The sequence below is a fragment of the Pteropus medius genome, unplaced genomic scaffold (genome assembly GCF_902729225.1).
Source record: "Pteropus medius unplaced genomic scaffold, Ma_sr-lr_union100, whole genome shotgun sequence".
Lineage (NCBI taxonomy): Eukaryota > Metazoa > Chordata > Mammalia > Chiroptera > Pteropodidae > Pteropus > Pteropus medius.
The window spans coordinates 16674512-16689242 of NW_024351730.1; the positions used below are offsets into that span (position 1 = coordinate 16674512).

Consider the following 14731-nt stretch of genomic DNA (forward strand, 5'->3'; position numbering starts at 1 on the left):
GGTTTACTCAAATCCTGCTTTTTTTGGTTTGAATTGACCAAACCAGTCTTATCCTGGGAATCCCAAAGCATTCCATGGGCCCTAAAAAAAGCATGTGCCTCAGGTCCTCCCTCTTTGTCTGCACTCTACCTTGACCTCCCAATGTGGCCCATTAATAGTGCTATGTATTTCCTCCAGGATGTGTGAGAAACTTCTCCGTTTTCATGTCTCTTGTGGTCTGTTGTGAACCACAGCTCACCATCTGGCACTCTGTGTTCCAACAAATTCATAACAGGTTTATATACAGACAGATTCATTAATTACAACTCATTAATTCATTACAAATCCAAACAGAAAAAAATCTCAGTTAAACTTATTTAACTAAAATAAAATGTCAATAGAATGTCATATTCCTTTCACCACAAAGTTATCTTCCTTCGTTTACCACCCAAAATTATCTTTTTTTCTTCTCATCATGTAGATATCTTTGGACCTAAAATTACATCTACCTTATCTTCTGCAAGAGAGAATAAAATCTATAAAGATAGGTACTGCATCTGTATAAGTTAATGCATTATCTCAAACATCTAATAGAACACTAGACAAATATCTCAACAAATATTTATTGAATTAATAAAACTTGATTGTGACACTTTAAAATGTCAAAATACAAAGTTAGAGGACCAGTGAATCTGGTAAATTTCACTTCTTCTCTTTCTAGATGCATCCTCTCAAACTTATTTATGTAGTCTTTCTAAATGGAATATCACCGCATCACATATATTAAGGGATAGAAATGACATCTTCGTTATAGCTTAACCATAAATAAAAACAGTCTTCTTACATGGTGACATATTTAGATGAGAAAATTTAGGGGTGATGCACTGGGACTGAGGCAACCTGGTAACAGAGGAAACACACACGTTCTCAGAAAATGGCATTTTTAGCCCCAAGGGATTGCACACTGCAGGAGGCTTGGACACCACCTCCTGGAAAACAAAAGCAAAACCTCTTCTTATCAAATTGCTAAAGAGAATTCACTCAAAGTAATAATAATAATAATAATAATAATAATAATAATAATAAATATATATAAAGCAGAGTACATGTCCCTCAATGCCTAGGCAAAGAAATAATCCACCAAATACCATGAACAGCCAAGGTGATAAGGCAACTCAGAAAGAAAATGAAAAATCTCCAGAAAATAAACTTAAAGGTATAGAAATATGTGATTTAAATGACAGAGAACTCAAGATTGCACTTCTGAAAAAAAAAAAAATACTCAACAAGATGCAAGAAAATTCTGATCAATGAACTTAGACACAAAAATCTGTTCAATGAACTCAGGCACAAAATTAATGCACAACAGAAATACTTTACCAAAGATATTAAAACTCTAAAAAAAGAAGCAAATAAAACTTTTGGAGATGAACTCAATAAAAGAAGTGAAGAATGAAATAGCAAGTTTAGGAAATAAAGCTCACCAGAAGGAGAAAAGAATTAGTGATATCAAAGACAAAAATCTGGAAATGACACAGAAAAGACTTGAGAGTGAAAAAAAAAAATGAAAGAACTCTACAAGAACTATCTGAAACCATCAGAAAAAGCAACATAAGAAAAATAGATATACCAGAAGGGAACAGAGAGCATATTCAAACGATTGGTTTTTAAGAATTTCCCAAATCTATGAAAAGAACTGGATCTTCAAAATCAAGAAGCAACAGAACACCTAATTATCTTAACCTAAAGAAGCCTTCTCCAAGAAACATTAAAACTCTCAAAATAGATGACAAAGAGAATTCTTAAGGCAGTCAGAAAAAAGATGATAATGTATAAAAGAAAACTCTTTAGATTATCATTGGACTTTTCAACACAAACTTTACAAGCTAGGAGGTAGTAGAACCAAATATTCAAACTATTTAGAGAGAAATTACAAGCCAAGAATAATATATCCAGCAAAATTCTCTTATAAATATGAAGGAGAAATAAAGACCTTTTCAGACATGGAAAAGCTAAGGGAATTTTCCACCACAAGGCCTGCATTATAAGAAATACTGAAGGAGGTCATTCTACCTGAAACAAAAGGACAACACACACACACACACACACACACACACACACACACACACACAAACTATGAGTAAGATGACTAACAGGCAGACAAAACAGAAAAGTGCAACCCTCTTCTTTATTATATTATATAATAGTTAAAGTCCAAAAAACATTTTGAAAAGAAAAGACAATAGCTACTATAATCTAGAAATGAACTCACAGCATAAATAAGGATAATTTAGGACAACAAAAACAGAAAAGAGGAGGAAGTAAAGATCAAAATCTGTAAAGGGGAATGAAGATAAGACACAAGCAGAAGAAATGAAGATAAGATACAAGCAGAAGAATAAGGTCTACTGTATATACAAAATTTTCCTTTACATAAACATAACCACACATACACACACACACACACAAAATCCAGAATTGAGACACATAACATAAAATAAGAGGAAACAGAGGACAAAACCATAACACAACCAAATTAAAATAATAGAAGCAATAGGACAAAGAAACAATGGAGACACCGAGCTATGAGAGAACAAATGATAAAATGGCTATAGGAAATGCTCACATATCAATAATCACCCTAAATGTAAATGGCCTGAACTCACCAATAAAAAGGCACAGAGTAACAGACTGGGTCAAAATACAAAACCCAACCATATACTGCACTCAGGAGACACATTGCAGTTCAAAAGACAAATATAGACTCAAAGTGAAATGGTGAAAAATGATACTCCAAGCAAAAGACATCCAGAGACAAGTTAGTGTGGTGTACTAATATCCGATTTAATATATTTCAAGATAAAAAAAGGTAACAAGAGAAAAAGATGGACATTTCACAATGATAAAATGGACAATACATCAAGAAGACCTAACACTTATTAATTATATATGCTTCCAATCAGGGAGCACCAAAAAATATAAAGCAACTACTAACAAAAACTAAAGGGAGAAACTGACAAAAATATAATTATATTAGGAGACCTAAATACCCAACTGTCAGCTATGTATAGATCATCCAAATAGAAAATCGATATGGAAATATCAACCTTAAATGACACATTAGACCAATTGGACATAATTGACATTTACAGAGATTTTCATCCCAAAACACCAGATTACACATTCTTTTCTAGTGTACATGGAACATTCTCAAGGATAGACCACATATTGGGAAACAAAATTAACCTCAAAAAATAAGAAAATTTAAATAATACTAAGCATATTCTCTGAACATAATGCTTTGAAATAAAAAATCAACTGCAAAAAAAAAGCAAGAAGAATCAGAAATATGTGGAGATTAAACAAGATGTTACTGAAGAATGACTGGATCATAGGAGAAATAAAAGGAGAGATCAAGAGATACATAAAAACAAATGAGAATGAAAGAACCATATATCAAAACTTTTGGGATGCAGCAAAAGTGACAATAAGAGGAAAGTTCATACCATTACAGGCCTATCTCAAGAAACAAGAAAATTTGTAAATAAAGAACGTAACATTACATCTTCAAAAACTAGAAAAAGGACAAATTAAGACTAAGTCAGCAGAAGGAAGGAAATAATAAAAAAAATAGAGCAGAATTAAATGAAATTGAAAACAAAGAGACAATAGAAAACATTAATGCAGGAAGCACCTGGTTCTTTAAGATTAATAAAATTGGTAAAAATTAATAAAATCGACTAAGAAAAAAAGAGATAGGACGTAAATAAACAAAATCAGAAGTGAAAGAGGAGAACTTAAAACAGATACTGCTGAAATACAAAGTATCATACAAGAATACTATGAAAGGTTACATGCCACCAAATTCAATAACCTAGAAGAAATGGACAGGTTCCTAGAAATATACAATCTTCCTAGACTGAATCATGAAGAACTGGAAAATCTAAATAGACTGATCAACAGTAAGGAAATTGAATCAATCAACAAAAACTTCCCAAAAGTAAAAGTCCAGGACCAGATGGCTTCACTAGTGAATCCTACCAAACATTCAAAGATTTAATACTTGTTCTTCTCAAACATTTCCAAAAATATTGAAGAAGAGTCGATACTTCCTAACTCATTTATGCAATCAGCATTACCCTGATACCAAAACCTGGTGAAGATAGCACACACACACAGAAAAAAAAAAAAAAAAAATCTATAGACCAATATCTCTGATGAATATAGATGCAAAAATCCTAAACAGAATACTAGCAAATCGAATAAAAGAATACATTAAAAAGACTATACATCACGATCAAGTGGGCTTCATTCTAGGGTCACAGGGATGGTTTAACATATGCAAATCAATTATTGTGATGCACCACATAAACAAAATAAGGGGAAAAATTATATGATCATATCAATAGATGAAGAAAAAGCATCTGACAAGATACTGCATCCATTTATGATTAAAACATTTAACAAAATTAGTATAGAAGAAAAGTATCTCAATATAATAAAGGCCATATACGACAAACCCTCAGCTAACATCCTACTTAATGGTGAAAAACTAAAAATCTTCCCTCTAAGATCAGGAACAAGATAAGGCTATTCTCTATCACCACGTGTTATTCAATGTAGCGCTGGAAGTCCTAGCTAGAGCAATCAGGCATGAGTAAGAAATTAAAGGCACCCAACTGGAAATGAAGAAGTCAAATTGTCACTTTTTGCAGATGTTAGCATTCTCTATATAGAAAACCCTATAGAATCCACCAAAAACTGTTAGTAACAATAAACAATCACAGTAAAGTCTCAGGATATAAAATCAGCGTATAAAAATCCATAGCTATCCTACATACTAACAATAAATTTTTAGAAAAAGAAGTGAAAGAAACAATTGCTTTTGTAATTGCAACAAAAAGAATAAAATATCTAGGAATAAACTTAACCAAGCATGTGAAGGATCTATACACTGAAAACTGTAGGACATTATTAACAGAAATTGAAGACACAAAGAAATGAAAAGATATTTCTTGTTCATAGATTAAAAGAGTCAACATACTTAAAATTACCTTATTACCCAAAGTATTATACAGATTTAATGCAATCCCCATCAAAATCTCAATGGCATTCTTTAAAGAAATAGAACAAAAATCATCAGATTTGTATGGAAGCACAAAAGATCCCAAATAGCCAAGAATTCCTAAAAGAACAAGTTTGGAGGTATCAGTCTGCTTGACTTCAAATTATACCACAAAACGACAATAATCAAACAGCATGATATCGTTAGAAAAACACACACATAGACGAATAGAAATGAGAATCCAGAATTAAACCCCTGCATATGTGAGCAAATAATTTTCGACAAAGAAGCCAAAAACATACAGTGGAGAAAAGAAAACCTCTTCAATAAATGGTTCTGGGAAAATTGGAGAGCCACATGCAAAAGAATGAAACTAGATTTCTCTCAGTCACTATACACCAAAATTAACTCAAAATGTATCAGAGACCTATATATAAAACCTGAAACAATAAATTACATAGAAGAAAAGGTAGGTGCTAAACTCATGGACTTTGGATTTAGAGAGGATTTTATGAATTTGACCTAAAAGACAAGGGAAGTAAAAGCAAAAGTAAATGAATGGGACTATATTAAATTAAAAAGCTTCTGTACAGCAAAAGAAACCACTAACAAGACAGAGGCAACTGTCAGAATGGGAAAAGCTATTTGCAAACAACACCTCTAATAAGGGCCTAATATCCAAAATATGTGAAGAACTCTTACAACTCAACAATAATAAAACAAACAATCCAATTAAAATTGAGCAAAAGACCTGGACAGACACTTCTCTCAAGAAGACATACAAATGACCAACAGACTGTATGAAAAGATGTTCAACCTCACTAGCTATTAGAGAAATGCAAATCAAAACCACAAATCGAAACCACCATCTCACACCTGTTAGAATGGCTATCATCAACAGAATAAGTGCTAGAGAGGTTGTGAAAAAAAGGAACACTTGTTCAGTACTGGTAGGAATTTAAAATTTATACAGCCACAATGGAAACTAGTATGGAATTTACTCAAAAAACTAAGAATATAATTACCATACACCCAGCAATCCCTCTTCTAAAGATTTACCCAAAAAACTTGAAAACATTTATCCATAAAAATATATGTACCCTAATGTTCATTGCAGCATTATTCGTGGTGGCCGAAACATAGAAACAACGAGTAGTTTTTGATAGATGATTGGATAAAGAAGTGGCATATATGCACAACAGAATATTACTCAGCCATAAGAAAAGATGAAATACTGCCATTTGTGAAAACATGGGTGGATTTTGAGATTATTATGCTGAGCAAAATAAGTCAGAAAAAGTTGAGAATCATATGATTTTACTTATATGTGGGCTATAAAGCTGAAAACAACAAACAAACATGGCAGACAAACAGAGACTCATGGACACGGACAGAGGATTAGTGGTTACCAGAGGAAATGGGGAAAAGGGAGGAAGACAGGGGTTTACCTGGCCACCAAATATATGGTGACAGAAGGAAATTTAACCTTAGATGGCGAACACACAACGCAATATATATATATATAGAAGAAAAGTATCTCATATAAAAGTATATATATATATATATATATATATATATATATATATATATATACACACACGACATATAGAACTGTACATTTGGGACCTATGTAATTTTATTAACCAATGTCACCCCAATAATTTTAATAAAAAAAAGAAAGAAAAGAAAATGTTTTAATTCTTATAGTCATAATAGAGAAGTATTAATTCAATTACTTCCTCACTTCAGTGGAATAATTATATTTCCAATATATTAGCACTACATAAAATATTACATTCATTTACAGATAACTATGTGTAGACATTGTGCTACACTTTACATACAAATATAGAATCCTTAGCTATTCTTGGAAGACAGATATTTACCCTACTTTAATAAAAGAAAACCAAGACGAGAGTATTTAAGTAACATGTTAAGATTATAAAAAAAAAAATAATTTGCAAATGTGCATATTAATTTGCAAAAAAGAATTTGAGTCACATACAGACATAAATATATCTGACCTCAGAGCATAAACGACTTTACCATATTGACTCTTATGACATTATATATTGGTTAAATATAATACGACTACTTTTTCTGAGAGAAATCTAAGTCAGGGCAAATAATATTGAAGTATACTGATTCTTTTTAAATTAGAAGTGCATGCAGTATTATGGAATTTCCAAGTACATCCAAAAAGAGGGGTGGGTGTTGGGATTCCACTGCATTTTCAGAAAATGATTATGTTCACTACCTCTTTTGCAAGAAACTATTCATCTCAATTTTGTAATTTTTAAAAATATGTTTCTTAGCACAGTATATCCTTGATTTATTATTAAAAGACTTTAAATATATTTTTTTAATTTCTAGATTTGAATGTTAACTAATGCTATTTTATGTCTATATATAAAAAATAGACTACTTAAGAGCTGTCTTTGTCTCGTTCAAGTGGAAGGGCAAGTAGATTTCTTTTGAAAACAGCACCTCTGTCTTGAAACACATTGCCTGTGTCAGAAGTCAGATGCCCCAATCATGAAATTAAACAGAACACTCAAATTGTGGCTATTTACAACTCATTAAAATTTGTCAAGTGGGTGTATCATAGTTCAGAGCAAGGCACAGAATGTACATCACTGGAATCAAAGCTTTGTTCTAACACACCCTAAGTCTTCATTTCAACTTTCTGTACTATAGCTCCTCTGTAAAGGGTGAGAATAATAATACTTAAATTCCTTTATAAAAAAAGAATAATAAGACAGAGAAATTAGATCATGTCCAAAGGAAAAAGAAAAAGTAATCAGCTTTATATTAAAATTCTGGTTTGCCTGAATCCTAAACTTACAAGCTTTCAAATATATTATACCATATAATAAGAAGTAGGAGAAAGGGGACTAACGAGGAGAGAAGGAAGAGAGGATCAGGGATAGGAGGAAGAGGAGGAAAAAAAGGAATTAAAAAGAAGAGAAGTAGGAGGAAGAAAAAGAGTAATTGAAGAAAAAGAAAATAATGTCATTTACTTATACATGAAGTTCTGAAAACTGCCAAGAGGCCATTTTAAAGCAGGTGCCATTCTTATTTTACAGATGAACAAATTGAAGCTTAAATATGCTAAGTAGCTTGCCTAAGATAAAATATGAAAAGTAGCAATGTCAATGTCAAAAAAACTGAGAATTCTCCAAATTTCTAACTAAAGTATTAAAAATGCAATTTTATACAGTCTTACTACCTCATAATTCTTTCATTAATTCTGTTTTCTGGTAAAACTAGTATTTTTACCATTAGAAAGATTGGAGAAATATTTAATACTTTATTTTATTTGTAAGAAATCTTTAAAAAGCTTTCGAGAGTTTTGACATAGAGCAAATTAAACCATAAGAGAAAGAGAGTTCTTGAGGTCAAGTTCCTTAGAGAAAAAATTAAAGGAAAAAGAATGGGATGATATTGGAAATGTTTATCACCTCTAGCTTTCAGAGTTCTTGCTGTGGTCTTGAATCATAGACTTATTACAAGATAAGTTTCTGACATTTTACAAAATAGAAATGAAACAGGGATAGTTAGCAACTACAAATAATTCATTGTTAAAGTTTTAAAATTTATATTTCCAATATATATTTTGATGTTCCAAAAAATACTTAAGAATATTAAACAATACATTTTAAATCTGCTCTTTATAACATTCTTCCTTTTTTTTTTTTTTTTAAAAACAATAGAAAATAAAAGTTTTATTAGAAGAGAAAGTACACTTCCAGATGTGGAAGCAGGCCTGAGCAAGAGAAATGTAGCTCAAAAGGTCCATATAATTCTTGATTAGTGATATTAGTTTAATCGTTTATAGAGAATAACTAAATTAGTTAAATATCTCCATCTGTATTGTCTTTTTTATGAAAAGCTTGTTAGATTTTGTAATCAGAACACGATTGTTAGTAAATTATACACTAATACAAAGTTAAATTCTATAAATCATTTTTGGGAGCAAGCCCAGAAGAAATTGGGCATTCAGTAGAATGGATTAATTAAATGTACTTTTCTATTGATTATATTTACATTTATTTCAGTGATAATTTGATTTAGAAAATAGCAAAAAGCATTTTCAAATAACATACTCCTCTACCCCAAAGCTACCAGTGCTAAACATGAGTGCATTGTAAAATCTACATGTATCTTAAATAGGCATCAAGTTATTAAATACATATTGGTTAAATGTTTTCTTGTGCAAAGTACTGTTCCAAATGTTAGAGATACAGGAGTGAAAAAAAAAAAAGATCAAATCTCTGGTTTTGTGAAACTGGCATACCAAGGGTAGACCAAATAATAAAACAAAAAAGGAAATAAATATTAGTAAAGAAACAGAACAATGGAGAGTAATAGAAAATATTGCCAGATTTTGTCATTTTAACTAGTTAGTAAGGAAAGGCCTAAAGAAAGAAGTGACAATTAAGACCTACAAAAGGACATTGACTAGTTTTGAGTAGTGAAAGATATTATCTGATACAATTTAACAGGCTAGATCTGTTGCTATGTTGGGAATATGTTGAAGGCGCTAAGCACAGAAACAGGAAGATTCAGGAGTTCTGGCAGTAGAGGTGGTTAAAGTTTGTCAGGGTCTGTATCTATGTGTAGGTATCATCATGAAGATGGATTGTACATGGGTTCTGAGATTAGAAGGTGAGTTGTGATGCTTCTAAGTGTTTGTCTTGAGCTATTTGAAGAATGTAGTTCCGCTTATTGACCTGGAAAACCCTATGAAAAATTTTTATAGGAAGACCAAGTTTTCAGTTTTAAATATACTAAGTTTAAGGTACATAGTAAACATCCAAATAGGCAAATAGGTACATAGATACATAGATCGATACATACATAGGTACTTAGATAAATGGAATTGCCCCTTCAGGGGAAGAAGATAAACTGCAGTTACATGTTGATGAGTCATCAGTAAGCAGACTACGTTTAAAGCTATGGGACTCAGTAAGGTAAATGACTAAAGATGGGGAGAAGTTCTGACGACTGAGATGGTGACATTCCACACCCAGTAAGTCAGATAATGAAGAAGCAACAGGAGGAAAAGGAGAAGCTACTAAAGTAGTTTTGAAAAAAAAAAATGTGTTTAGTATTATTCTACAACTCAAATAGCAAAGGTGTTTTAAGGAGAATGTGCTTAATAGTGGTGAGTGTCGCTAATATACAGAATAAGATAAAATATGAGAATTGACCTTTAGATTTAGCAAGATATTTACTACTGCCTCACTGGTGACCTCGGCAAGTTCATTTTCTGAGAAGTGATGGAGGCAAATGTCTGAATTGAGTAAGTTTATGATGAAATGTAAAAAGAAAAATGTGGACAGATAAAATAAATATGATAAAAGTAATGAGAGCAATAGGACAGAACCTGGAGAAGATAACTGAAGGCCATAGTGTTTTATTTGGTGTGTGTGTGTGTGTGTGTGTGTGTGTGTGTGTGTGTGTGTGTGTAAAAGAACATGCTTCAATATATTTTCTTTAATCTCAGGAATTCTCTCAATATTTTTGTCTCACGAATATCTTGAGTACATGTTTTATCCATTCTAAAGTTAAAGTTGTATATCTAGATGCAAATACAATTTGTACTAGAGCTCAGCATACATTACAAAGGTACATCCCACTCAAGATAACTGAAAATTTATATCCAACCTAAGCATTATAACAAATTATGTCAATGAATAATTCTCAAGAAATCAAATTGAAATTCTCTTCTACTATCAGAAGGTTCATCAATTATATTTTCTTGGATTTTTACGCACCTCAAATTTATCTCTCGAAGTGATTATTAAACCTAAAAAAAAAATATTTGTCCCTATTATGTTCAAGGCACTATTCTCAGCATGTTACATATCTTATTCTTACTCTTTACCATAAACTTACAAAATCAATTTTATTAACCTATATTCTAAATAAAAGTCCTAGTGATCAGCAATTCGGTGACTTTACTGAGCTTTGATAGATATAATTGATGTAGCATGGATTCAGTCCAGATATGCTTAGTTCCAAAGTACATGACCTTTAATTTTTACGACTATATAAGACACACTTACTGAAAGACAGGTACTAAGTCATTAGCAACACTTCTTTGTATAATAGATAGAGTCAAGTACAATAAAAGGCACTTAACATAACCTTACTATTAATATAACTGTTAATTTGTCTAAGAAAAGAACAATATCTTGAACAAACGAAGTCAGACTTTCTCTTATTTACAAACTGAAATTACTAGGAATCACAAAGCCAAAAAAAAAAAAGAAAAAAAGGATACATTAATCCAGATTTTTTTTCTTTTGAATGTCTTGCCATCATTATGAGATGATTTATCAAATTGCAAAACAAACACATGACAAAACAAAATCCAGTTCTACTGACAAGACACGGATTTGTATATAGTAAGTTGCATATCATATTGTGTTGATTGTGTAATAAAGCCTACTGAGGAATCCAAAATTAATCTCTATCTAGCCTACTCAGTTTCCCTGAACATTTGCCACTGGAGATAAAAAAAAAAAGAAAAAAAAAAAAACAGGCCTCTTAGAGTTCAAATGTGAGATTCCGTAGTAAAATCTTTATCTCTATAGAGTAGTGGCTTTATGCATGCTTTTGTTCTTTTTTGTAATTTGGTTAATATAGAAATGTATAACTCCATATCTTAGCTACAAATAAAATCTCAATAACACAAATTTAAATACTTAAAGAAAATAATTAGAAGCCCATTAGTTTCTCATTACTTTAAGGTATATTTTGTGTCCATGCTTACACACACACATTAGAAAGGACACAAAACCAGTCTCATTTAAGAATCTTGGTCTTTATAAATCCTTGACCAATGTAATGTTCATTCCATTCATTGCCTTGTTTCCCTTGGTTTAACTGTGTTTTTTTTTAATCTTTTGAATTTTTGATAGTGAGATATTATAAATATTAGCAACTTCTGGATGAGAATTTTATTTTTTTGTCTTCGTATGACACAAAAAAAATCTAAAAATTTTATGGAGATAACTAAACTAGAAATAAATTATACCATGCATGTAATTTGTATGTTAAAATTTCTTATACATAATACATATTTATCATTTTATATGACTCCAGTGGTATTATAGAAAAATAATATGATTTAGAGTTGCATAGAAAGGTTTTGAATCTTGCACATTCCACTTATGTCCTATATAAACTTGTAAAAGTTCTTTCACTTTAATTTAATTTGTAAATAAAAGTTAGTATTACCCAAATAATAAGCTGGTCATAGTGTTATGATTACTAATTATAAAAGTACATATGATCTTCTTGGCAACTAAAAACCATAAATACTTCCTCTATTATCCAGAAACACAGCCAGAGCATAGTTAAATAGTATCAGTCAGTGGTTGAATTTTATTTTTAGAATAGCAAAAATCGTATTTAACTTGTCAGTAAAGAAAAATAAATGAAGATATATTTTATTAAAAATATCAATCTTTCTCATAATAAATTAAACTACTAGTATCTTTTTAAACTATTGAAAGACTAAAATTGTTTGAAATATTGTACATGTGTATGTATACCTACAATGTACACATATGTTTGTATGAGCCAGGAAGTATATATTTTATCTTTCCTTGGTGAAACATCTGTCATATGAATATAAATGGGTAATATTAAGCAAGACATTCTCTTTACAAACGTGGACATTGTTGTTTTGAAATAAGTAAACCATCAAATGTAAGATTTGATGTTTCTGAAGACAAATAATTAAATCAATTCTAAGTAATTTTTTGTCTATAGCTATGCCACCCTGAACATGCCCGATCTCATCTGATCTCGGAAGCTAAGCAGGGTCGAGCCTGGTTAGTTCTTGGACGGGTGATCACTTCAGAATACCAGGTGCTGTAAGCATTTAAAAAGAAAAAATTCTAAGTACTTTTTAAATAACTAGATTTTATCATTATGCACAATGTAATATCTGGTACCTTCAGTGTCTTTTGCTTGCTATTTTCTACAAATATTATTAGAATGCTATGATAATATGAATATGCAATAAAGTAAATGTAAAGGAAAACCTAGAAAGTATTTTTTCTTGTAGGATGAGAATGTGAGCACTGGAAATTTTGCCTCTGGACAATGGTCAGTGTTAGCAGAACAAACAGAACCTCATAATTATTAGCTACTACTTAAATTGATTATGCAGGATGTAGCAAATATCTTCTGAAACAATGTATAAAGTATGCTGCTCATCAGAACATTAACACTAAACGCCAGGAATATATTAGAACAGTTGTTGTCATTTAATCGAGTGATTAATAATCTTTGAGATAGAGAAATTTAAAAAAATAAATAAAACTCACCTTATCCACAATACATATCTGCTTTCTTGTTTGAGCATCAAGTATTTCAATCTCAAAGTGAGAAGCTTTTGAACGTTTAGCCACTGGAGTTGATTTTAAAGGGCCTGCTGCAAGCACAATTTGTGACAAAAAGTGAAAATTTCTCATATCATTCCTCAGTATGGACTGGGTACCTCCTTGGGAAAAGAATTCTCTCTTGTATTCCGAAGCAAGGGACTTGGGTCTATTGAACATTGTGTGAACTACCAGGGGAATCTGGCACGTCAACAGGAGACACTTTGCAAATGTGTTTCCTTTGCACCAGTTAAATACTGTTGATGAAACCCGAAAGGTCAAGTGGCATGCCATTCCAAGACTTCAGATTTATTTAGCAGGGTTGAAAACAATGACAGATCTTATTTCTATATATAACACACCATTGTGAATTGCTGCAATGTAGAGGATTACTTTACCAGCATTTGAATTATTTCTTGCTTTCTTCTTTTATCTCTGCTTCTTAATATGACCACTAGAATCTGAAATTCCAAAACAAGAAAGGAATAGACAGTTTTTATTATCTCTGAATTCTAAACTCACTGATATTCAAGCACACATATTATTATAAATGTCATATTTAAATGCATTCAAAATTAGCTTAGTGCTATCTCATAGGTAAATTTAAAAATACCATATATTACTACATAACAGAATTTTGTTGCCTAAGATAAAGACTCATGGCGTGTTTTAATATATATCTGATGCAAAATGGATGAATTCTTAACTCCACATCGAGAACAGAAAGATGAAAAGTTGTATATGAAGTTAGAATATGTAGAGAATAATTTTATAACTTAAGGAAAATGAAATAAACCTATTTTACCATTTCTACACATTATATATCATTGGAAAATCATTAAACTTATATACAAAATCAGTATGACACTTACCACAATACTGTTATGGAAAATTCAAATAATCTCAGAATAAACAATAAAAATAATAAACAACCTGAAAAAGACTCCAAGTACTATGAGACTTGTTAAATCTGGTGAAAAAACAACTAAAAAAAAAAAAAATCCAAAATATATCGTCACTAATTCAAAGGGATATTACATAAAAATATCATGGATGCTATTTTCAAAAAAAAAATATTAAAAAGAAAATGGCTAAAATTACAGGGGGAAATCTATGTATCTCTATATGAGGCTAATCTTTACTCTTACAATTAAATAAAATGATATATTATTTATTTTTAGTTTTACTACACATTAAGAATTGGAGATTTACTTGCACATTGTTTAGTTCTCATTTTCATGCTCATACCACCGTTACACTCAATAGTTAATATTTTAAAAAACATAGG

General features: G+C 30.9%; 1 protein-coding gene and 1 pseudogene across 1 annotated transcript in view; one reads left to right on the plus strand and one right to left on the minus strand.

Annotated features, from left to right (window-relative positions):
* TECRL (trans-2,3-enoyl-CoA reductase like) overlaps positions 1 to 13719 on the minus strand; it is a 92252-nt gene extending 78533 nt beyond the window's left edge. The window contains exon 1 of the mRNA XM_039844955.1: positions 13390 to 13719. Within this exon, the coding sequence (XP_039700889.1) occupies positions 13390 to 13623 (234 nt within the window). The 5' untranslated portion in view covers positions 13624 to 13719. The remainder of the gene's footprint in view (positions 1 to 13389) is intronic.
* Positions 12822 to 12940, plus strand: LOC120588502 (uncharacterized; annotated as a pseudogene).
* Positions 13720 to 14731: the final 1012 nt, after the last annotated feature.